Below are 23944 nucleotides of genomic sequence, written 5' to 3'. Positions count from 1 at the left end.
TAAAGGTAAATAAATGTATTAATTTACAGTAAGTCCAGAGCACAACGTTTATCAACATCATATTCACATCAGTGTGCAACAAAAGAATTGAAAGCTTATACAAAACTCAAACTCCTTCCTAGCTTGGAGCTAACGGGCCAAAATTGCAAGGACACGACAATTTAAAACAATAAAAAATGCACTAAATCTTTCACATTAACATTTTGAGTTTCTTAGCTAGATGGAGAATACATGGTGAATTTCCCCAATCATTCTCTGCTGGGTCTCGAGCCCTGTCACATGTCGGCAGACTGTCGTTCATCACTCCGGAGCTCTGCGCCGGGATGATGGATGAGACGCTCTCTTGCACACACAAGGGCAGTTAATATTTTTGTCCAGTGTTTTTAGGGCATCCTCTTCAAAATTCAACCAGTATTGGTGACTTTGTGAAAGATGCAGTACATGTTACAAGGTTTTGTCAAAGGAGATTAAAATGGATGCACAATTGGATGAAGTTTGGAAGGCAGTATAATCCACACCAAAAAAATGATGCTAGATCACATTTTAAAAATAAAATGAATTTAGCCCACGTAGTTAGCTGGTACGTAGTACAAGAACACAGAAGTAGTAAAGAACAGATAGCAAAACTAAAAAGACATTTCAGATATTCATGAAGATAAAATATTTAAGTTTTTCTTTCTGACGCATGGCTCTGTGAAATATTGAAAGCTTTAAAGGGACACATTTTAGTAATATTACATTCACCAAACTAAAGATGGAAAAAATATATATAATTTAGACACATTAATTGAGAGATGATAGACCAAACAATGCACTTGGGTACATAATGCAGTTATGCTCAAATTTAACTAAATCCATGACTTAGCTTCTATATTTTAAATTTGAAATAAAATCTGCCCATCTGGAACATTGGCAATGTATTTACACTTGTGAATGCCAAGAAACATTGAACAATAAATACTATTTGCAATAATGTTAAAACAAAGAAAAATATCCAGAAGGCCATACAGTGATTAAATGCCAAAAAAAAAAAAAAAAAAAAAAGGGACTGAAAAACCTTTCCAGTAGCTATCAATCCACTATGAGCTACAAACAACATATGCCCATTGAAAAAATGCTGGAGAAGAATCTTAACAAAAAGTCACAGTATGCGTAACTAAATCCTGGGGAAGTTAACATGTAATGAGACATATTTGCACTTTGTCAGCTTTGGTTAAGTCCTATTAGGTGGTATCTAACTTACTGGACAGTAAAACCACCAACAAGATCAATGGTCTAAACAGCAGTCTTGGTTTATCGGTTTAAAGGAGCTGTGGATTGTCTGTATAGATCTGAACATATCGTTTCACTCCCCCATTGAACGTAGCTCAGAAATTATATACTTCTTAAGAACTGCATTCTGTAATTGGGAAAAAGTGGAACCTTTGTTTCAAAAAGAACAGCACCTACACACACACAGTCCTTTATTCTTCAGGATGGTCCCTAATGTAAAATGACATTGTTCAAATGAAGCTTCAATCGGCTATCACTTTAGTTTCACAGACCCAAAACGGGCTCCAGTGCACATCCACTTCACGATGGCTATTTCCTCACTGGCTCCTATCAGAGCCAAGAGTACTACTGAAATGACCATTGCAGTCTTTTTCACCCCCTTAAACCACATTTTAGCGTCTCAGTCTGCTGCTTAAGTCGTGTTGTAGCGAGCAGCAACCTTGGTGTAGTTGTAGTAGCTAATTTTGGCGAGTTTTGCCAAATCTTGTGCGTTGTTGCTGGCTAGATTTTCCCTCTCGCTGTAATCGAAGCTCTCCTCCTCGTAATCTTCCTGACCCTCGGCCTCAGGCAGGGCATCTGAGGAAGAAAATACACTAATATAAGCTTCAACACTTCTTTTTGTCACAAGCATATACACTATGTTAATTCAGGGGGTTAACCAATACTTTAGAATTTCAGACAAAAATCTCTGAATAAGTCTAATATACATCACATGCCGTGGTACTTTTATTTACACTAGATAGCAAACTTTCACTAGCATTTACTTTTTTCAACTTCCACTCTATAAACCCACAGGAAGGCGAAGCAGATCTATAAACCTCAAGGCTATTTATGTCCTGTCGTTTTTAATTTTCTATAACATTGAGAACTGCAAGTCATAAGCAAGTATAATCTGAGGTATAATTTGCGTGTTACCTTGCCCTTCATTTGAAGTGTCCAGGATTCCGTGTTTCACCTTCATGTGTCGACTTAAGTTGCCCTTCAAATTGAACTTGCTGGTGCAGTAAGGACACTTGAAGGGTTTGCTACCAGCATGAAGGTGCATGTGACCCAGCAGGTTATACATTCTGTTGAAGGACTTCCCGCACACCTACAAAAAAAAGCAACTATTAGAGGTCTATGTTTGATTCACAGCCATTTCAAGTAGAAAAATATAGACTCCAGCAGGGTTATACGGTGCATGGGAGAGTTCTTCGTACCCACCTTGCACTTAAAAGGTTTCACAGGCAAGTGGACAATCATGTGCGTTTTAAGCGTCTGCTTCTGAACAAAGGTCTTGAAGCAGATGTGGCACTGGAAAGGGCGCACACTGGTGTGAATCAGCATGTGTCGCTTCAGGTTGGCAGAAAGTGTGAACTCACGAGAACACACGTCGCATTTGTATTCCTTCATACCCTGAGAGAGAAAGACAATGGCGATACATTTAGATACGAATCCATTGTGACCATCACTTTAAAAGTAACTTTTGTAATTTGCGGTATATATATATATATTTTTTTTTAATTCGTTTTTGAGAGCGAGAGAAAAAATAATTTATCACTGGCATCAGCTGAATGTGAAAAAGGGGTTAGTTGTCATAAGCACAGCTGAATTCATCAGCAGGGTGCCTGTCTTGCTTGCTCACTAGAATTCATAATACTGTACAGAGCAAGAAACTTGCACACACATACTTAATTCACTGTTGTTATCACAATGCTGCAGGGTAAACAGACGTGTATACACTGCAGTGTGAGCTCTGATGCTCCGCCACGCTAAAACATTAACAAATGAAGAGGGTTAAACATTCTCTCGCCTTAACAATTTGACTATTCAGTGAACACTTCCTGCGTATCCAGGGAATACTGCTGTCCTATTATACTGTATATGCAAACATCCTATGAAGAACTACACTGAATCTACACTACATGACCAGTGCATGCATGCGCTACCCCTTATAATCAGTGCGTTTGGTCCCTTAATTTCAGTTAAGACAATTCTAGAGAACTATGTGCTACCAAATTTGTAGTAATTGTTTAGGGAGTGTCCCAATGTTCATGTGCACAAATTGTGGTTTCTTGTGATGCTTGATGCTTGATGCAAGAACTTGATTAGCCACAAAACTCAGATCTGAACTCTGTTGGGATGAACTGGAACTTCAACTTTGACCGGGCCACATGACCCAACATCAGCACCTGATCTCACTATGAAAATGGTCGGAAAATGGTATCAAGTTCCTTTATTCGTGTTCCAACATCTAGTGGAAACTCCCTATTATTGGAAATTATTAAGCCCACACAGGTGCAGTATTCAGGTGTCCATTTTCTTTTGGCCATATAGTGTACCCAACTAACTGAAACCACCCAGTGTTTTCATTCAGTCATTATCTCTAATGGCAATGCATCCAAAAATGTTGCTGAAAAAAAGGACTAACTGCTGATATGTTATTTTGTTTATAACGCTGCTGACCTGTGACACATTCTGTTTACTGACACTGCAGTCATGACGAGATGAATCATACTCATGGAGAGTGAGAAATGAAAGGAGGAAGTATCAGCATGTGAGACACACTTCACTGCACAAAGCACACTCAAAACAAAACAGCTCCACACTAGTGCAAAGGGACAGAGAAACGGGACGAGTTAATGGCAGGGTTGGATGGCTGGAAGGGACTGACAGAGACAGCTCCATTTACACTGAAACTTCTTGTGGCAATACCCGAGACACAGCTGGAGATGACACAATAACCTATGGATTTATGGGAACATGTGCTGGCAATGTGGGTGGGATCTGAAAGTAACTGGGGAGTCATTTCTAACAGGACGGTTGCGGGAAGATTACAAAAACTAATGAGGTTTAAGTACCTTGTGTTTGAGGGCCGGCTGTGTCAGTACCTTGTGTGTAAGCATGTGCTGCTTGAGGTGGTGGATCTGCACGAACTCCATGCCGCACTCCGAGCAGACGTAAGGCCGCACGTTCTGGTGCTTCATCAGATGGTTCTGGAGCTGGCTACGGTAGGCGAAGGACTTGTGGCATTCGGTGCACTGAAAGGTGGTCGGGCCCTGGTGGCTGACCTGGTGGCGCTTGAGGTGTGCGTGAGTGGGGAACTCCATGCCGCACTGCGTACAGACGTGACAGTGGCCGCTCTCGTGTTTAGTCTCATGAGTACGCAGCTCACTGGGGTAGGCAAAGCCTCGGCCGCAGAAGCGGCAGCTGTATGGCTTGACGTCGCTATGCTGCAACATGTGCCGTTTAAGGTGACTGGTCTGAGTAAAGGCCTTCTTGCAGACGGTGCACTTGTGCGGCCGCGTGCCCTGGTGCGTCAACAGATGTGTCTGAAGGTGGCTTGGCTGCTTGAAGAGCTTTCCACAGTGAAGACATTCATGTGGCTTGATGCCATTGTGACCAAGGATGTGTGTGACCAAGTTGTACTTCGAAGTGTAGGACTTTTCACACATGCGACACTTCCAGCGTTTCAGGCCTTCGCCCACATCCACACAGTACGATTCGTCGATTTGCACGTTGATATCTAGACGGTCGATTTGCATCCGTCTACCTAAGGAGTTCTCGCCCTCCGCCCACGCAATGGCCTGGCCGCCCTCCTCGTAATCTCCCGGCAGGCCCATCTCAGCAGCCTCGTACGCCGTCACGCTGGACTCATAGTAGCGCCTCATTGCTGGGCTAACATCCTCCTCTGTAGTTTTCAGGTTCAGTGCTTTCTCCTCTACTTCCTCCTCCTCTTCTACTTCTTGTTGTTGTTGTTCCTCCTTTCCCCGCCCTTCCTTTAGGGACTCCACCAATGCCTTTCCACACCTTAAAGGGCCTTCAGACTGAGTCTCAGAGTCTACCTGTTGGATGGCTGGCTCCTTCGAGGACTCAGGGTAGCCTTTGTTACACTGCTCTTCTTTCATTGGCACTCTTTGAGGTGCTAGGTCCAACACTTCTGGCTCGTTGTCAGTTTGCAGGGGATTCGAGAGATAACAGGGGCTAGAAAACTCCGGTCTCTCTCCTTTCACCTGATTCGATGTGTCCAGAGACCTCTCCGTGGACTGCTCTGGTTCTCCTTCACTCAAGGGCCTCTTGGTCCTCCCGCGGGGCCCCGGTCGCCTGCGCTCTGCCCCGTAGAGCCCTTCTGGCCTCCTTTTCTCCCCGTGAGGCTCCGACAGATAGTCTCCATTGGCTCCAATGAGCTGATCTGCATATTCATACTCCATTGATTCTGCGGGGGGAGCAGGGCCTTCACGTCCCTCTCCCGTGTAGAAACCGTTTGGGGCAATTGTGGCTCCGAAGATTTCGTTCTGAGATATGAGGCCCAGCACAGCAGCCTGGGCCAGGGACAGGACCACCACCGGGTCAGTCTGAGTGCTGACATCCACCGCATGCTCCATCACTTTAGAATAGCAGCGGACCAGAGGAACCTCCTGTTCTTCCTGTCAATGGAAAGAACAACAGATCTTAGCAATACTTCATGAAATCAGAATCAGTGTATAAATCTGTCATAGCAAGCGTCAATACAATACACTTGTAGCAACAAAGTCTGGCTAATGCTGTCATGGCAACAGTGTCACTACAATAGCAACAAAGTCAGTGCAACAGCGTCACATCAACATGAGTGTCAGAACAACGAATTTGACTGATGCGGGGCAACAAATAAAAGCAGTTTGGAAAGGATTTGCTTTAGAGCTAAATGACAGCTCAGTCAGATCAGGCAATTTCTGGCAACATGGCAGGAATGTTTTTCTAGAACCTTTCCTCTACCTGATCTTTTTTTTTTTTTTTTTTTAATAGTGAACATTCTCATAAAGAAAGATAATTATACTATATATAAAATACACATTTCATAATATTCACAGCAGTAAGCAAGAGACATATTCTGACAACGCCTTGCCTCCGTGTCCACTAGAGATTGCTTTAGATAGAAGAGATAAGACAGATCTGTTCAAGCGCCATGCTTCCTTCCTTCACAGTCTTTAAAAGGACACGAAGCACAAAGAGTGACTGGGTCCGAGCGGGAAGTCTACATCCGTGGACTATCCACCGAATTTCCTGCGAGGTCAAGCGCTGCCACGGCTGACTATGAAAAGGGCTGGACAGTGAAGTTTTAGCAGTACCAGAAACATAAGTGAGTCCAGTCTATTCACGGACTTTAGAGATTGGCTGAAGCCAAAATAATTAAGTTTGTTCCTTTGAGGCTGATGATTATGTTACTTGCATATTGATTAATTAAGGAGAACTTGGTCGAACTCTTAGCTCAGGTCAATTTACCACACCTCTGTTCTAGATTGCCAGAATGCTCAAATCACTGTCATGTTCACACAAGTAATTGTGTGTGTGCTCAGAAAGTCATTAACGTACATTATCACCTCTAACGAGCTGGTACCTTGATTTGTGCTGAAATGAAAGCCATGAAATACGGATTTCAGCTTAAGCAAAAACAAGTAAACACAAGGGAAAGAGGGAGGGAGAGACTGACAGCTGTAAAACAGAGGAAGAGAGACAGACAAGCAGAGACAGAGGAAAGAAAACGAGAAGTGGGGGGGGGGGGGTAGAGAGGAGAGAGAGAGAGAGAGAGAGAGAGAGAGAGAGAGAGAGAGAGAGAGAGAGAGAGAGAGAGAGAGAGAGAGAGAGAGAGAGAGAGAGAGAGAGAGAGAGAGAGAGAGAGAGAGAGAGAGATATGAGAAGGGGAACCTGGATGCCCTGATAACCATGTCATTTATAATTACTGCTTTTAAAGCAGTCAGACAGAGGGAGGGAGAAACAGACAGAAAAAAAGAGTGAGTGAGTGAGTGAAAAAGGGTGATTGAGGAAGCAAGTGAAAGAAGGAAGAGAGGAAGGAGGGGAACTGGGGTATGAGGGATAGACTGAGTGAGGGAGGGGAGTGAGGAAAGAAAGATAGAGAGATAAAGAAAGAGTGAGAGAAAAAGAAGAGGGAGAGGGAGGGGCAGCGGGGGATGAGAGACTAAGAGAAGCTGAGTGAGAGAGAGAGTACAACAGAGATAAAGAGTGAGGGAGGGGTGTGGGGAGTGAAAGACTGAAACTAAGAAGGAGACAGAAAGAGAGAGAGAAAAGAGAAAGAAGGAAGGAGGGAGGGAAAAGGAAAAAGAAGGAGTGTTAAGACAGAAAGACAAATGAAAGAGCCAGTCGGGCAAGATAGCAGCCGTGACTGTATGAGGAGAGCTGAAGTGAATATAAAAATAGATAAAAAACAAAAACGCTAGCTATAGACTAGCATAGAATGAACTTGTGTGTGTTTGTGAGTGTGAGAGATAGAAAACAAAAGAAACATACTGCATTCAAGGTAGAGAGACAATATGAGAGGCTAGACTGTAAAATATAGAAAGGTTAAAGTATAAAATGAGACTCTTGCAGTATTCTGTGAGAGAGAAAAAAGTTACTTCATTTTCACAGTTCAGAGTTACAAACTTTAACACAGCAATTAACCAACAGCTCAAGTCAATATATCAACACAAGTCGCTTCGGGTAGCATGTATGTTAGGGTTGAACACTCACCACATTACTCCTGGTGTGATGTTTGAGATGTTTCAGGGACCTCATCCTTCAAGAGAAGTGAAAGGAGCAAAAAACACCAGCTCCTATTTATAACCGCGAGAGCGAGAAAGGGGCGGAGCCAAACTCATCCTCCTCCTACTGTTGCTGTTATCAGAACTGACTGTGCCTGCCTCTCGCGCGCATACACACACAAACCTATTTCTTCCATTCTCTTTCGTTCTTTCCGTCTCTCTGCCCTCCCTTCCTCACACTCCCCCATCTCTTTCTCCTTTCTTTCTTTCTTTCTTTCTTTCTTTCTTTCTTTCTTTCTTTCTTTCTTTCTTTCTCTTTCACTCTCTCTCTCGCATTCACTATCTCTCTTTCTCACGCACACACTCCATACGGCGTGACCCTTCAACAAACATATTTCTCTCTTACTAACAAAAGCTCACTTCTGCGCACATGTACGTCCTCTCTTCACTTTAGAGATGATCGCAAACATGTTTCAAGCCGGCATGTGCGCACACACACACACACGCACGCACACACACACACACACAGACACACACACGCACACACACACGCACACAGGAGGTGTGTCTGTCGGTGTCAGACAGACAGTGAGTGAGATATGCTGAAATGTTTTCCGGGAGGAGTTCTACAGGTCTGTTTATTTGCGCATCTCAAATAATTAAGCCACAAGACGCCTGTGCAATGTCTGAGAGCCAGTGCGCACAAAAAAAATGAGTGACAAAAGAAAGAAAAGGAGAAAGAAAAGCAGTTTGGAAAGAGAGGGAGGGAGTGAGACAGACATGGGGGAGAGAGAGAATAAGAGGAAGAGGGAGGGGGACTGAGACAGAGAGGTATAGAGAGAGAAAAGGGAAGGGAAGGGGGGGGGGGTGAATGGGAGAGAAATAGAAAAAGAGAGAGAGAGAGCGACAGAGAGAGAGAAAAGAGGTGGGGGAGGGCGAGAGAAGAAGAGAATGCAGCAAAAAAGAAGGAAGAGAGGAACTGGGGGAGGGAGAGCAATGCATAAGAAAAGATGAGGTCAAAGAATAGAGAGAAAGACAGAAAGAAAGAGAGAAGAGGGAGGGAGAGCGCTCGAGAGGAGGGGGGGGGACTGAAAGAGAGATAGAAAAAGAGAATGCAGTGAAAGAGAGAGAGTTTCAGCAGCCTGTGAAAGAGATAGTGAGGGGGGGGGGGAAAGGGGGATGGTGGAGTGTGAAAATAAAAAAGAGGAGTTCATCAGCAAGAGAAAAAGAGGGGGAGTGGATGAGTGAAGGGGGGGGGGGGGGGTAGGGGAAAAGAGAGGAAAAGGGAAAAACAGCAAGGAAAGATATTAACTATTGAAGTTCTGGTTTCCTCTGTCAGGCTACCTGCCCGCTCCGTTTGCTGAGGTGTTCCCGCTCATCCTCATTACGGAAAAGGTATGGGATTACTCTAACACTTCCCGTGAGCTTATTAACGTCAGGATATAGGCTGGCCGTCCCACAAAAGAGCCTCTATTATGGAATGGAACACACCTGAGTGAAGGACTGTGCTGTATACCGTCAGCGTGTGAGAAGAGTGAGGACATTTTTCATCAGTGAGCAGGAAAGGGCAATCCATGAAGGAGAGAGAAAATCAAGCATTGTAGGAGAGTCACTATATGTGCGCGTCTGAGTGAGAGAAAGATGTGTGTGCGTGTGAGAGATCGTGAGAGGAAAGGAGGGAGGGAGGGAAAAGAGAAAGGACAGGCAGAGAGAGAGAGAGAGAGAGAGAGAGAGAGAGAGAGATAGGGAGCGAAGGGAAACAGACAGAGATAAAGAGAGATTGAGGGAGGGTGTGAGTGAGGGGGAGAGATAGCAGGAAGTTGAGAGAGCGAGTGAGGAGAGAAAATAGAAAGAGTGCAAGGGAAGAAACAAAGAGATAAGACGCAAAAGACAAAGAATCCACATGGAAGAAGAAACGGCCAGGGACGTTAAACAACACAGAGCTGCTCGCCTGTGGGAAAAAACGAAAAGGAGGAAGACAACAAAAGTTAGGGGGGAAAGAAAGAATACGCTGGCTGGAATACTCATCCAGGCCTATAGGTTTTCCTCCTCCCTTAAAAGAAAAAAAAAAAAGAAGAAAGAAATTGCTTGAAACCTGTCCTAACCTCATTTGCCCAGAAGTATCAGACTTGTGTGAACCAGTCCTAACACACACACACACACGCAGGGAAGAATACATGATGAATAACAAACGCCTACTAGTTTCTTCTGCATGTGTGTGTCTGCGTTTGCTTCTCCACAGGTTTGTGTAGCTGTGTTTTGTGGTTTGGGAATCCATCAACAGGTTTTTTACAGACAAGTGTGTGTATGAGTGTGTGAGCATATCGCATGACACTTGTACTTGTGGTTTGTGTGTTTTTCTTCTGCACTGAAGAGAAGCAATAGGGAACTTTTGTCTGCATTGTTTTCTGTGGCGGTGTGAGTGTATGATACTGAGGGAAGTATGAACCGGTTGGGTTAGTGGCTGAGATCTGACCGGGATGTATATGATTATGCATGTGGTTGTTTTTGAATCCCAAAACCCTGACCTGAGCAGAGATGCGACGGGGAAACTCGAAACACTTTCATTATGACGCAATAAAGGGGAAGGGGTGTTAACACAAGTTATTCAATTCTTCATTTTATTTTAATTTTTTGTGGGAGAGATGAATTCAAAAGTAGAGTATGGGGTAAACTGTGACATTTTTATGGAAGTTGTCACTTAAACAATACAATACATTAAATACTAATACATGAAATATTTTTTTTTCAGGATCAATTCTCAGAAAAATTACATATTTTAAAATTACATATTTTATTTCAATAAAATGATAACTTACCCCTTGTATCATTTCAAGGGGTAAGTTAAATCATCAGGGACCCACACATGGACATGTGAACAATTTACATATCAAATACAAATTGTGAACAAACAAGAAAAAGTCTTATTTTGATGCACATTATTCACTTTTTTAAGACAGACAGGAAAAAGTTTCATATTCTTAATATTTGAATGTAGTAATAATTTTCAACATTTTAAAAGTATGAAAAAATAATAATACTTGTAATAGTTATTCCAGCATTTGGAGACAGTATATCCTAAACTGTCAAGTTTTACCCCACAGGTACCACTTTGGGAAAACACTGCATTTACAGTAATATTTCATGACTAAACGATTACATGGTTTTATATTAGAAATTCACCAACATAAGATGTGTGTAGTTGACATTTTGCTTTTAGAAAGGTGATGTGTCATGTGGTGTGACAAGCTACACTACATTTTAAAATGCATGTTGCTAAATATGCATGCAGCTTTTAATACATAATTTTTAAATGAGAGATTATGAAATCTATTTGAAAATTCTGTTATCACACCACAGGACCTTTTAAAAAGAACGAGTGAAGGCAAAAAAATGTGTTTAAAAATGTGAAATAAATAAATAATAAGGTTAATCCCTCAATCCCAATCATTTACATTTGAACAAATACTGATGTTGATGAAGGCTCATGGATACATTATGTGTCTACTATACCCATATACACTTAAACAAATATAAAAATCTGTAAAGAAATATTTTTTTCCCAGCAAGGATGCATTAAATTGATCAGAAGTGACAGTTAAGACATTTATAATGTTACAAATTATTTCAATGTCAAATATATGCTTTTCTTTTGACATTTCTATTAATCAAATCCAGAATTTTTGTATGTGATGATTTCACAAAAAAGCAGTACAGCTGTTTTCAACATGAATAATAATAAGAAATGTTTATTGAGCACCAAAATTAGCATATTAGAATGAATCCTGAAGGAATCGCAGTGACACTGAAGACTGGAGTAATGATGCTGAAAATTCAGCTTTGCATCACAGAAATAAATTATATTAGGAATTGTTTTGCATATATATATATATATATATATATATATGAACATTATTTTGAATTGAAATAATATTTTTCAATACATTTTCTATGAAATAAATGCAGCCTTGGTGAGCATAAGTGAAATCTAAACTAAAATAAACTTACAAACCACACAATTTTGATTTTCAATTTTTTTATCTGCTTTTACAATTTTTTTAACATTTTAATTCATTTATATATAAACACCTATAAAACATAAACAGACGTTTTACTTTCGAAATATACTTTCTACATTTTTGCTTTCTAAATACTTGATGACAAAAACCATGCAGTTGCTTAGATTTGACGAGGTGGCTCATCTTACCCCACTCCCCTACAATGCTGTCATGTTAATCGAAACATGTCTCCATGATAAATGATCTGTTCGAACGCTTTTAATATGGGCAGAACCGAACAAACATGAATTAGCACAAAGCCAGATCATCACCTGTCATCCAAGCTACGGGATCATTACTCTGCGCTGCCGTGAGATCTTGTGGGGTGTTAAAGCCTTCAGCTCCCCCCATCTGAGCCCAGAACACACACCAGCACTGCCACTCATTAACCACAGAAACTCAATGGACATAACCTTTGACCCCAAACCAGACATAACTGCCAGCAGTTACTTCCTTTCTAAATGAACTTCTAAATCATCCGTCCACTTGTGTGAACGTGTTATTATGAGGTAGTTTATCCAAACACCGAGTCTTAATCTCATTCACGGAAAGTTGCGTCTCGGCCCTGATGATCCTGCGCTCTTGATTTCAATGTTTGTGTATTTCCATTGTGGCTCGTCCGAGAAAATCGCACTCAGATACGCACACACACAAACACAAACACAGAAGATGCAAAAGAAGAGAGGCTCTCCAAATCCTGAATAAAAGATTACCCCCCTCATTCAGCACGGGGGTTACAGATAAAATGTTGGACAGAATATTGGGCAAGAAAATGTTTCTGCCGAGAGGAAATAGAGTGAATAGAAAAGAGAAAGACAGTCGAGGGAGGAGAGCATTCAGCACAGGATATAAAAGGAACAGAGAGAGAAAAGAAAGAGGAGAGTGGGGGAGAGAGAGAGAGAGAGAGAGAGAGAGAGAGAGAGGGAGAGAGAGAGAGAAGAAGAGCGAGAGAAGGAGAAAGAGGAGAGAGAGAGAGAGAGAGAGAGAGAGAAGGGGGAGGGAGAGTGAGCGAGCGAGCGAGAGAGAGAGAAACAGAAAGAGGAAAGGGAGAGAGACAGTGAGAGAAAGACAGGAGAGAAGGGGGAAGGGAGACGGAAAGAAAAAGAGACACACAAGAGACTAAAAAAACACAGAATAATAATAAAAAAAAAGCAGCAGCAACGTCTGGCTCGGGCTCCATGAAGATAGACAAATTTGAATGAACATAGGAGGCTATATTGTATGCATGTGAATGAGGCGGGAGTCCACACCCTGCAAACCTCAGCTGTGGAGGCACAAGTTCATTGTGTCGGGCCTAGAAGCATTCAGGAGCCACTCCTCTGCATGTGTGTGTTTCCCTGCGGTCTGAGGTGAGGAGGTCAAAGCCTCGACTGGGAACAGTTGCCTCCTGCCTCCCGTGCCGTTTCATCTCATAATCCTGCTAATGGCAGTTAAATGGACTGACGGCACGAGTCTGGCCGCCCGGATTCACATCCAGCTTCATTCGGCCTGCGCTCAAACGACGAGGCCTGTAAACACACACTCTCTGACCGTAGACCAAGTCTCATTTGCTCGGCCTCATAAATAGCATGGAGAAAAAGTGTCCGTCCTTCCACTCGCTCGCGCTCTTTTGTATTTCTCCCTCACCTCACGGTAACAAATTTCAACCTGAATTACTTTTTCTTTCTCCCAAGTTTCATTCTTTTAAATCAAAACCCCTTTGTCTCTCTCTTCTTTTGTACCTTCTTCTTGTTTCCATGGTTACCCCTCTCTCTGCGCTGTACACTATCTATCTCTCCCTCCGTTTCCCTCTGTCTCTCTCACTCTGTTCTTATCTTTCTCATTTTGCTTTCATCTCTGCCTCCCTTCCTCCTGCTTTATCCCACACCCTCCTCACTCCGGCTTTTATCTCTTTTCACTTTCATCTGTCTTTCACCTTTCTCTCCCCTTCAAGCCTGCCATTCCATCATGCTGTTTTTTTTTCTCCTGTTTCTTACTTATGGAGAGTGAGAGAGAAAGAGAGAGAGAGAGAAAAAGTTTCATCTGTTGCCCTATCAATTCTGCATTTTTAATCACTTTGCATTCGTCCAATCCCGGTTTCCTTTCCGCTGGCACAATCTCTCATTTACATGTGTGCTAGACAGTGGTCAGTTCTTTAATGCGCATCTCTTGGCTGCTTCTCTGTTCTTCAAGCTTTCCGAAGGTCTGGCGTGAAAAGAATTACAGGATGAATCAAACTGGTTATCGCGTGTCCTCATCTCGCTACGGTTACTTCCGCATGGTGTAGATGTCTATGTGATGTGTTTATAATTAAAGTCAAAGTCAACTGTTTGCAACCCATTTCGCTTTCATAATGTGATGCATTTCTGAGTGAAATGGGATAATTAATGAGAAAGATATAGGATGGGACATTTGGAATTGATTGGATTGGATACAAGAATTACATACCTAAGTAGATATTTGGATATTGGTTTTTCGTCTTCAATCCAAACTTATGTCTTCAGCCGACACCTGATATTAAGATGCATTTTGGTCGATCGGATCATAAGTTGATGATGCTAAACACAGGTGTAAACGGGGTTTAAAATGATGTGCTTGTCCACTTTCGACCACTTTCAAAAGTAGTCATTTGACTGGATTGCTTTCGTAGTGTAAACGCTCATGTGGTCGAATGCGTTGGAGTAGCCACAACTGCTCCTCAACTGGTTTTGTTTCAGGACCCATTTTGAACAGAAACACAATATTGAAATGTAGTAATATTACCATAAACTGCACAGGCCCCAGACGACTACTCTCCACCTACTTTGTGTGAGTTTATTTCATCCATTAGATTGAGATTGAAAGATCTGAATACATTTACCCGCCCATAGGCATAGACCCTCCCATCGAAGAAAACGGAAAAGAAGTGGTTGAAAGTGGACCAAAGAGATGGATTAAAAGACCGTGTAAACGGGTATGTGTCTCCCTCGTCTACTTGTGATCCGATTTACCGAAACACATCTTAATACCAGGTGTAAACAGAGCCATAGTGATGTCAGTGGAAATGTCATTTCAGAAAAAGAGCAAGTTGAGTTGGTCAGTTGGTCAGGCATTGAGAAATCAAAATTTTCAAAAGGTTGTATAAAAGTTTCAGAAGTCAAAACTTGCCAAAATGACTCGTTTCAGAGTTCGTCTCAGTATGACGTCATAGACAGTATCTGCAGAAGAAGATTAACGCCCACTTTACATCATTGCCAAGTCTTTGTATTGGCTTCCATGTGCTCCGAACATTAGGAAAGAGTGGATAAACTTTATTATTAACGAAGTTCAAGATCGCGACACTGTTCATTTGTTCGCGTCATTTTACTGTGGATTCGGTTTTTAAACGAGTCAGCTCGACACAGGCTTTTCAGAGAGGCTGGAAATAAAAGATGATGGAGTGCTGACTATAATGGATCTCAGATCTGACAGTAATGTCGCAACACAAGTGTGATAGCACTGAGTAGCAATGTTTTTACCATGTCTATTGCTTTGTCTGTTACATATCATTTGATGTACTGTACTCACTTTACTGAAAATGATGAATATAAAAAGGAGAACAGTGCAACAAACGTTAGAACAAGAAACACCGTATGTTATCCTTTTTCAACCATAGCTGTGGTAAATCCAAGTATTTAAACTTAATTTGCCACAATCAAGACTTCTAAAACATATGTAATACGCATACATGTTTCACATTGGCAAATGTACTGTGTAACGAGTTTCTGTAGCGTCTTCATTTAAAAACTAATATAGTGTAATAACTAAATATAAATAAAGATGATTTATTACCAAGCAGTCGCATACTGGAGTATCCTTGGTATTTGAGGTGTAGGTTTGTTTTCTGATTCGGGATCAGATTTTAAATTTGAATTATGTACATAGATGAGAAAAATAAATATATAAACCCTAATATTTTGAATGATCTTGATTCTTAAAATCCCAAAATCGATCTTCTGCTCTGTGCCAGTGCACAATAAGTAAAGTAAAAAAAAAAGAAAAGAAAAAAACTTTTAAAACAGATATTTTTACTGAATCAAAAAACATGCAGCACAGCATCAGCTCCATGAACAAATTACTCTTATGAGCTAGTCTATTTAATGAATCATCTCTTTCATGGGCATTCATGAGTAATTTTACACACGGTACAATTGTTTTCCAAAAGATATGCCATTTGAAGTTTGCTTAGATTGGTATTCACAGAGTTTTTGGTTGTGTTGCTTATTATATTTGTTAAATAAACAGCATTTGAACTGCATAATTTGGTTCCTCTTGTTAGAAGGTTACTTGTAGAATGTTCCACATTAACTGACAGTGAATTTCTTTCATATACTGTTACTGTATAAGCAAAATACACATAATATTTTTTTTTGTCTCAAATCAAATTTATCCAGCCCTAATTTTTATTTTAGGTTGACTTTAATAACAGAGAGTTAGATTTCTTATGTTTTGTCCGCTCTTGGGTTCCTTCATATCCTTTGCCTATATGTTCCTAGTGAAAACATGCTATGTGTGGCATTACATATACCGTGGCCTGTCAGCTCAGTGCTGTGATGAAGATGTCCCTTTGAGGCCTAGACACCTCCTATGAGGAGATAACGGTCCTCATACAAAACTGCAGCAGTGACAGCAATATATCACAACCTCGACAACAAAGAAAACCAGGAGACACAATATACTTCACGTAGGATTATTTAAAATGAGACAAGTTTTCATGCACAGAAAGGCACCTGAGGGTGTTTCATTAGGGCTAAACCGAGTGCTTTATGTAAGTCACTACACAAAACGCACTAAGAGAAAGTCCCTGGCATAGTCTGGTTGAGACTGACTGCAGTAGGAGGAAGTGTTATGCTTGAGATCTGACTGAAACTAACCTCCCTCCCCTGCTCCTTCCCTTTCCCCTTTCCCTTTAAGTACCACAACTATTCAGAAAAGAGAATAAAGAAAACCTGAATAGAGGAAGAGAAGAAATAGAGGTCCCAAAGAGCTAAAGAAAAGCGAGAGAGAAAAAAAAACAATGAAAAGAGAAACAGGAATGAAAAGCAGCCAGAGAGAAAGAAAGAGAAGAAAGAGGGACAGCGAGAGGGAGGGGGAGACAGAGAAAAAAGAAGCAGAGCAAAGGCTAGCGCTGAGCGAGAGAGCGAGAGAGAGAGAGAGAGAGAGAGAGAGAGAGAGAGAAACTGTCTTTTTCCTTTTTTTTATATAATATGGATTTAATGGCATAAAATTAATAGCACCAGAAAATCTTAACCAGCCTACATACCGACGAAGGCAGAAACGAACCATTTATCTGGTTTAAATGCATTGAGCTATAAAGTCCATCTCGACTACACATTTATCACAAGATTTCATCATACTCTTGACAGATAAATCTGTGGTAAGTTGCAAGGAGGAGGCTTCTAATTTTAAGACCAAAGTCAAAGATTCACACCACATCCTCTGCCTGTAGGTCTAAATTAGTAATTTAGGGTAAGATGGGGGGAAATCTGTGCATTTACTTTTTAAATTGTAACATATTTAGATTATATTAAGTTTAGCATGTGGAGGACGATGATGCATCAGCAAATGTGTTATTAATGGAAATTAAACATTTGCTAATTGCTCCACAAATCTAATATACTCAAATCTCTCATTAACAAATAAGACACAAAAACCTTTGATATTCGACTAAATAAATACTATAGATCACTATTTCCCAGAGACGCAATATTAGATCAATGAACTAGATGAATTAACTGTCTGGTGTTTTGGGGCCTGAAAACACAAAGTTTTGAAATCTGGTTTTTAAGTGCAAGTTTTTGAAAATTATATTTGTTATCCTCTATCCTCTATGTTCTCGCAAAAATGTGAATTTGTGCAAACGCTGACGTCATGCACATTCATTCTATAGGTGTGTAGTGTTTCTTTACAAGGTGACATCGCCAACTACTGGCCTGACATGCATAATACAGCATTTTTAGTTGTTTTCGCAGATCCGTATTAACGGGAATCGTTTTCATAACGTTGTCGTCTGTACGCAAAAAACGCAAAGGAAAAACATTTCCGTTTTTAGTACATCGTTGTCGTGTAAAAATATAAATCACAGACTAAATCTGTCAAGACTTACTCATGACGTTCCAAACCTTTATGATTTTGTGTTTTGCGGAACAAATTTTTCAGTTTCCAGTTACATTCAGATATTGTATCCATTACAGATATTTCTCATATTATCTTTAATGTTCCACAGAAGGAAGTCATTCAGGTTTGAAACGACATAAGGGTGAGCAAATGATGACGGATTTCCCTTTAAGTGGGAGCTAACATTTTTACAAATGAAAATACAATAATCCAGAAATTATAGTAAAATATATGCAGTTCCATCACCAAGCCATTGAATAGTAAGGTAACATTTATCCAAGCTAGCTGGAAAAACTTGTCAACCATATAGTTCTTCTCCTCCTGCCAGCAGACATGTCACGATAAACAATTTGATACTGGGTATCGGAAATGCAATCTGTAATTGAAAACAATGACCTTCCATATACACTCTAGCTATACTGCATGCAACTACCGATGATAATAATAGATGTGGGGAGATAGACAATGAAGGAGAATTGTACAGTGTGCACTGTGCAGAGCACTACCTGTTTAAGACAAGCAAGGCAGGGCTGTTATCTCCCATACAATCTCACATAACATAACCTAATAAATTATGGACTACACAAGATCTCATTGTGTTATGCGTGCGCTGCGGTGCAGGTGATTCTGATATGTGAAGGTGGGCTCTAAGGAACCACCCAGAACACTCTAGCAACCCAGAAACGCCCAATGCAGCTGATGTGTAGCAACGTGTACAACCACTGAGAACACGTTAGCTGTCACATAACAATGCCCTGTCCACCACACACAACACCATAGCCTCTTGGCAGCGAGTTTTGCATGTGCAAAACAGCTAACAAGGAAGATTTACTTCGATAATTTTCTACCAATCACAACTGAAATGGTTCTCTTCTCCACCATGTTGAAAGGTTGTGGTACCTCAAGTCTCACTCAAGTTTTATTGCTGCCTTTAAGTGCCTTTAAATTCTTATGGACTTTTTAGGGGGGGATTATTGCAGTGTATTATCTGTGCACATCAATATTTGCAAAAAAGTGCCCTCATAATCTTTGATCAAAATAACTTCCCCTTCCGCTTGCAACGACATCTCGTCTTCTCCAATGACGTTTTTTTACTGGCGAGAGGGCGGGACAACCTGTCACCCACATGAGATCACAATAGCAAACCACAATGATTCAAAGATCCAATCAATTTCTGATGGAAAAAATATAATAATATATATTATAATATCGCTTAGTATGTTTCGATCCAAAGTTGCGAACTTAACTTGTGTGCAAAATTGGAATATCGCATAAAACATTTGCGGAAAAAAGCGGCATATTAGTCAGTTATCCAGTCACATTCACTATTGAGGCAAAGCCATGTGAGATTTTTGTTGCACATCGAGGGATTTATTCTGTATGTGTTTCCATTGTAGCTTATGCGCATGTCTTCTTTTTGGATTAAAAATGATCCGTCTCAATTTAGTTTTTTTATGCACATTTTTTGAATTTTCGTCTCGATTAAAAGGTCACATGGATAGAAAAAAAACTGTGATGTGTACATTTAAATCATTATAGGCTAAGATACACTGCAATATTCCATAAGAAAACAAGAATTGTCCATTTTGATTTCATGTTGACTTTAAACTCAAAACAGTCAGCAAACCAAAACAACTGAACAATTAAATAATTTTTAATGTTGAGTAGGCAATAGGCATAGCTAGCAACATAATTTACCAATGCATGGCATCTAAATAATTTATCTCCAAAAAGCAAATAGCAAAGCATCCATTATTATGGAACAATTCAATTAAAATAATATTTTATTACCATCATCTGCAGGTTGCTTTCCGCCATCTTAATTGTGGACACGCCCCTTCTCACGTCAGACCTCAGGTACCACAGCTTGCCGCCTATGGCAAGCCATTTTAACATTTAACAGCTAGACTGGATATGTGTTGCAGATATCTGTAATTCAGTTTTGCCTAGTCAAAAAGAACATTTCAGATATCCGCAATTACATTCTTCCTATCCATAATTGTCATTTCAGATATCCATAAAGACATTCTTCCTAGGACAAATGACATCACTTTTACCATTCATTTGTATGGGGTATGGCAAGCCGTTTTAACATTTAATCATTTAAGCCTACTAGTATCTATTTTCATGCTACTAGTACTTATTTTTTAGATACTAGTATCTATTCCATTAAGTACTAGTACTTATTCATTAGATACTAGTACTTATTCATTAGATACTAGTGCTTATTCTTTAGATACTAGTGCTTATTCTTTAGGTACTAGTACCTTTTTAAAGATACTAGTACTTATTCATTAGATACTAGTACCTAATAAATAGATACTAGTACTTATTCATTAGATACTAGTACTTATTCAATAGATACTAGTACTTATTCATTAGATACTAGTACTTATTCATTAGATACTAGTACTTATTCATTAGATACTAGTACTTATTCATTAGATACTAGTACTTATTTAATAGATACTAGTACTTATTCATTAGATACTAGTACTTATTTAAATAGTGACTAGTAACTATTTTTTTGTTACTAGTAAAAAAAAACTTTTTTTGCCATTGACTTCTATGGGATATGTCATTTAGATATCAACTATTCACTTCTGACTAGTATCTATTCCAATTGTGACTAGTACATATATATTAGATACTAGTACTTATTCATTAGGTACTAGTACTTATTTTTTAGATACTAGTACCTTTTAATAGATACTAGTACCTATTAAATAGATACTAGTACCTATTAAATAGATACTAGTACTTATTCATTAGATACTAGTACTTATTCTTTAGATACTAGTGCTTATTATTTAGATACTAGTGCTTATTATTTAGATACTAGTGCTTATTATTTAGATACTAGTACTTATTCATTAGATACTAGTACTTATTCATTAGATACTAGTACTTATTTAATAGATACTAGTGCCTATTTATTAGATACTAGTATTTATTCCAAATGTTACTAGTAAGATTTTAAATTTTACTAGTAAGATTTTTAATTGAACTCTACCGTGGCCGTTCTGACTAGTCATAACATAAGACTAGTAAAAAAGCAGTTGTGACTAGTAAAATAAGAATAGTTACTAGTAACAATTACAAAAGATACTAGTGTCTAATAAATAGGTACTAGTATCTATTGAATAAGTACTAGTATCTAATGAATAAGTACTAGTATCTAATTAATAGATACTAGTATCTAAATAATAAGCACTAGTATCTAAAGAATAAGTACTAGTATCTAATGAATAAGTACTAGTATCTATTTAATAGCTACTAGTATCTATTTAATAGGTACTAGTATCTATTAAAAGGTACTAGTATCTAAAAAATAAGTACTAGTACCTAATGAATAAGTACTAGTATCTAATATATATGTACTAGTCACAATTGGAATAGATACTAGTCAGAAGTGAATAGTTGATATCTAAATGACATATCCCATAGAAGTCAATGGCAAAAAAAGTTTTTTTTTACTAGTAACAAAAAAATAGTTACTAGTCACTATTTAAATAAGTACTAGTATCTAATGAATAAGTACTAGTATCTATTAAATAAGTACTAGTATCTAATGAATAAGTACTAGTATCTAATGAATAAGTACTAGTATCTAATGAATAAGTACTAGTATCTAATGAATAAGTACTAGTATCTATTGAATAAGTACTAGTATCTAATGAATAAGTACTAGTATCTATTTATTAGGTACTAGTATCTAATGAATAAGTACTAGTATCTTTAAAAAGGTACTAGTACCTAAAGAATAAGCACTAGTATCTAAAGAATAAGCACTAGTATCTAATGAATAAGTACTAGTATCTAATGAATAAGTACTAGTACTTAATGGAATAGATACTAGTATCTAAAAAATAAGTACTAGTAGCATGAAAATAGATACTAGTAGGCTTAAATGATTAAATGTTAAAACGGCTTGCCATATGGAGATATCCACTATGTGAATTACGGATATCTTCAATTGAATTGTAGATATCTGTAATTCTAGTTTGAGATATCTTCAATTTGATTCTGACTAGTCATAACTCCAGTTCAAGATATCTTTAATTCACCTCAATTCAAGATATCTACATGTTCCTTTTCAGATATCTTGAATTAAGTTTTGACTAGGCGAAATTACGTTGTAGATATCTGTAACTGGAGTTATGACTAGTCAAAATGGCGTTGTAGATATCTCAAACTGGAGTTAGGGATAGTCATAATTTAATTGTAGATATCTATTATCAAGTTATAGATATCTTGAAATTCATTTTGGTTAGAGATATCTGCATTTTGAGATATCTGTAACTTTCATTCTGCCTAGTCAAAATGTAATTACAGATATCTTGAATTAGAGTTTTGACTAGGCGAAATGACGTTGCAGATATCTGTATGCAAATTAGGCCCGCATCACACTTTAGGCGGGAGCAGAGCATGTTTTTAATGCTGTTAGCTACTGTTTTAACCTGAAATCAATACCTACAGGCTATCATGGGTTTTTACTGTTAAAAAATAAAATAAAAAATAAGAACTAATCAGAACTAAGAACTTTTTTTCCTCATCTAAGGAAGTTAATGTTATCGCACTGCCATGGCAAGAATAGCATGCATGTAAGCATCTTTATTAAAGTGAATTAATGTGAATCTCTCTCATGCGTAAATTCTACATCAACAATAACCTACGGTAATTTTAAGCATGATCATAAACATAGAAATGCATGGCAAACATTGCATGTTGCCAATATTTTTGAGAAACCCGCAGGCTAATGCTAATGAGTACAATTTGTGTCATGCTGGAAACATTTTCTGGTGTTTTTCGATTACAGCCAATGCCATGACCGCTTCTTTCTTCTTCCATTCATAGAAATAAGGAAATTAACCCACTTCTTCTTTGATTATGGCGGGGAGGGGAAATTACGTATTCATGGATAGCTAAAATAGAGCAACCTCATGCAAAATAATTTGCTCTAGTCATAATGACGTTTGAGATATCTTTAACTTTCATTCTGCCTAGTCAGAACTGAATTACAGATATCTGCAATTGTCATTTAAGATGTGTGACGAGTTGAATGTCGTTTTCAATGACGTCATTGCAGATATCTGTAATTCAGTTTTGCCTAGTCAAAACTTGATGTTATTATTAATTTTATTTTGAAAAACAAAACAAAAAGGGACAATACATATTAATGAACATTTTCACAAATGTAAATATGTCAGATTATAGCCTTAGGCTAATTTCCATCTGCAGACCCCCTGGCAGGTTGGTGTTACACACAAATGAATACATACATACAAATACACAAAAAAACTGAATTACAGATATCTCTATCTGTCGTTTCGACTAGTCACAATTACGTTACAGATATCTTAAATGATAATACAAACTATCCAAAATATAATTACGACTAGTCAGAAAGACGTTGTTGATATCTACAATGTTAATTCCGGATAGTCACACTTAGCTTTTAAATGTTAAAATGGCTTGCCATAGCCGCCTCTAGTAAACACGACGCCGGTTGGTTGTTTATTCAGGCCTCATTCACGGCAGGTGAAGGCAGCAAAAGTGACGAGCCATTAGCACGGATCAGGAAGTCATTTTTCATCGGCTGTCACTTCATTAACCTCAATCAAGGGATAAGGAAATACATGTAAGAACGTCAAGATAGCCATCAAGTTTAGGCTACTGTATTCTGCGTTGATTTGTGATGAGTTAAACAAACTCAGTCGAATGATTGGCGATCACTGCCCTCTTTGGGACAGACTCAGTACTGCAAGATAAAATAGTTTTACACTAAGTTACTTTTATTATATTTTAAAATAGACATTGCCTGGAAAGACGCTGAATCGCTTTCAAATCATTTATGTGATTAATGTAACCATTGAGGACTGACAACAGTTAAAATCCCTTAAAATGTATTTTCCTCTGGTGCAATACTTTACACAGCTCTCTAACGTTAATTGACTTCATCTTCATGCGACGTGTGTGTGTGTGTGTGTGTGTGTGAGAGAG

The 23944-nt window shown here is 39.0% G+C and overlaps 1 protein-coding gene across 4 annotated transcripts; it reads right to left on the bottom strand.

Moving 5' to 3' along the window:
• Position 1: 1 nt before the first annotated feature.
• On the bottom strand, positions 2 to 23622 carry znf710a (zinc finger protein 710a). 4 transcript variants are annotated; one of them, XM_079620569.1, is made up of 6 exons: positions 23430 to 23622; positions 19733 to 19815; positions 4143 to 5678; positions 2476 to 2667; positions 2188 to 2362; positions 479 to 1848 (listed from the first exon to the last, which is right to left on the bottom strand). In XM_079620569.1, exons 2-6 carry the CDS (start codon positions 19757 to 19759, stop codon positions 1685 to 1687), a joined length of 2094 nt encoding a protein of 697 aa, XP_079476695.1. In that variant the 5' UTR covers positions 19760 to 19815; positions 23430 to 23622; the 3' UTR covers positions 479 to 1684. The 4 variants fall into 4 exon arrangements, with proteins under 4 accessions (XP_079476694.1, XP_079476695.1, XP_079476693.1 ...); XM_079620567.1 differs by having other exon boundaries at positions 1016 to 1848; positions 4113 to 5678; positions 23430 to 23570; XM_079620568.1 differs by lacking the exons at positions 19733 to 19815; positions 23430 to 23622 and adding an exon at positions 7759 to 8342 and having other exon boundaries at positions 2 to 1848.
• Between the last annotated feature and the right edge of the window lie 322 nt (positions 23623 to 23944).

Source organism: Phoxinus phoxinus (genome assembly GCF_949152265.1).
Source record: "Phoxinus phoxinus genome assembly, chromosome: 8".
Classification (NCBI taxonomy): Eukaryota; Metazoa; Chordata; class Actinopteri; order Cypriniformes; family Leuciscidae; genus Phoxinus; species Phoxinus phoxinus.
Note: the sequence above shows the minus strand (reverse complement) of the source record. Positions and strands in the feature narration are given on the sequence as shown.

Excerpts from the sequence above, each read along its gene's own strand:
- znf710a (XM_079620566.1), bottom strand. The coding sequence starts at position 7,803 with ATGAGGTCCCTGAAACATCTCAAACATCACACCAGGAGTAATGTG. Across the intron at positions 2,363-2,475 it reads TGAAACCTTTTAAGTGCAAG|GTGTGCGGGAAGTCCTTCAA; the intron begins GTGGGTACGAAG and ends TTTTTTTTGTAG. Across the intron at positions 1,849-2,187 it reads CACTTCAAATGAAGGGCAAG|ATGCCCTGCCTGAGGCCGAG; the intron begins GTAACACGCAAA and ends TTTCTTCCTCAG.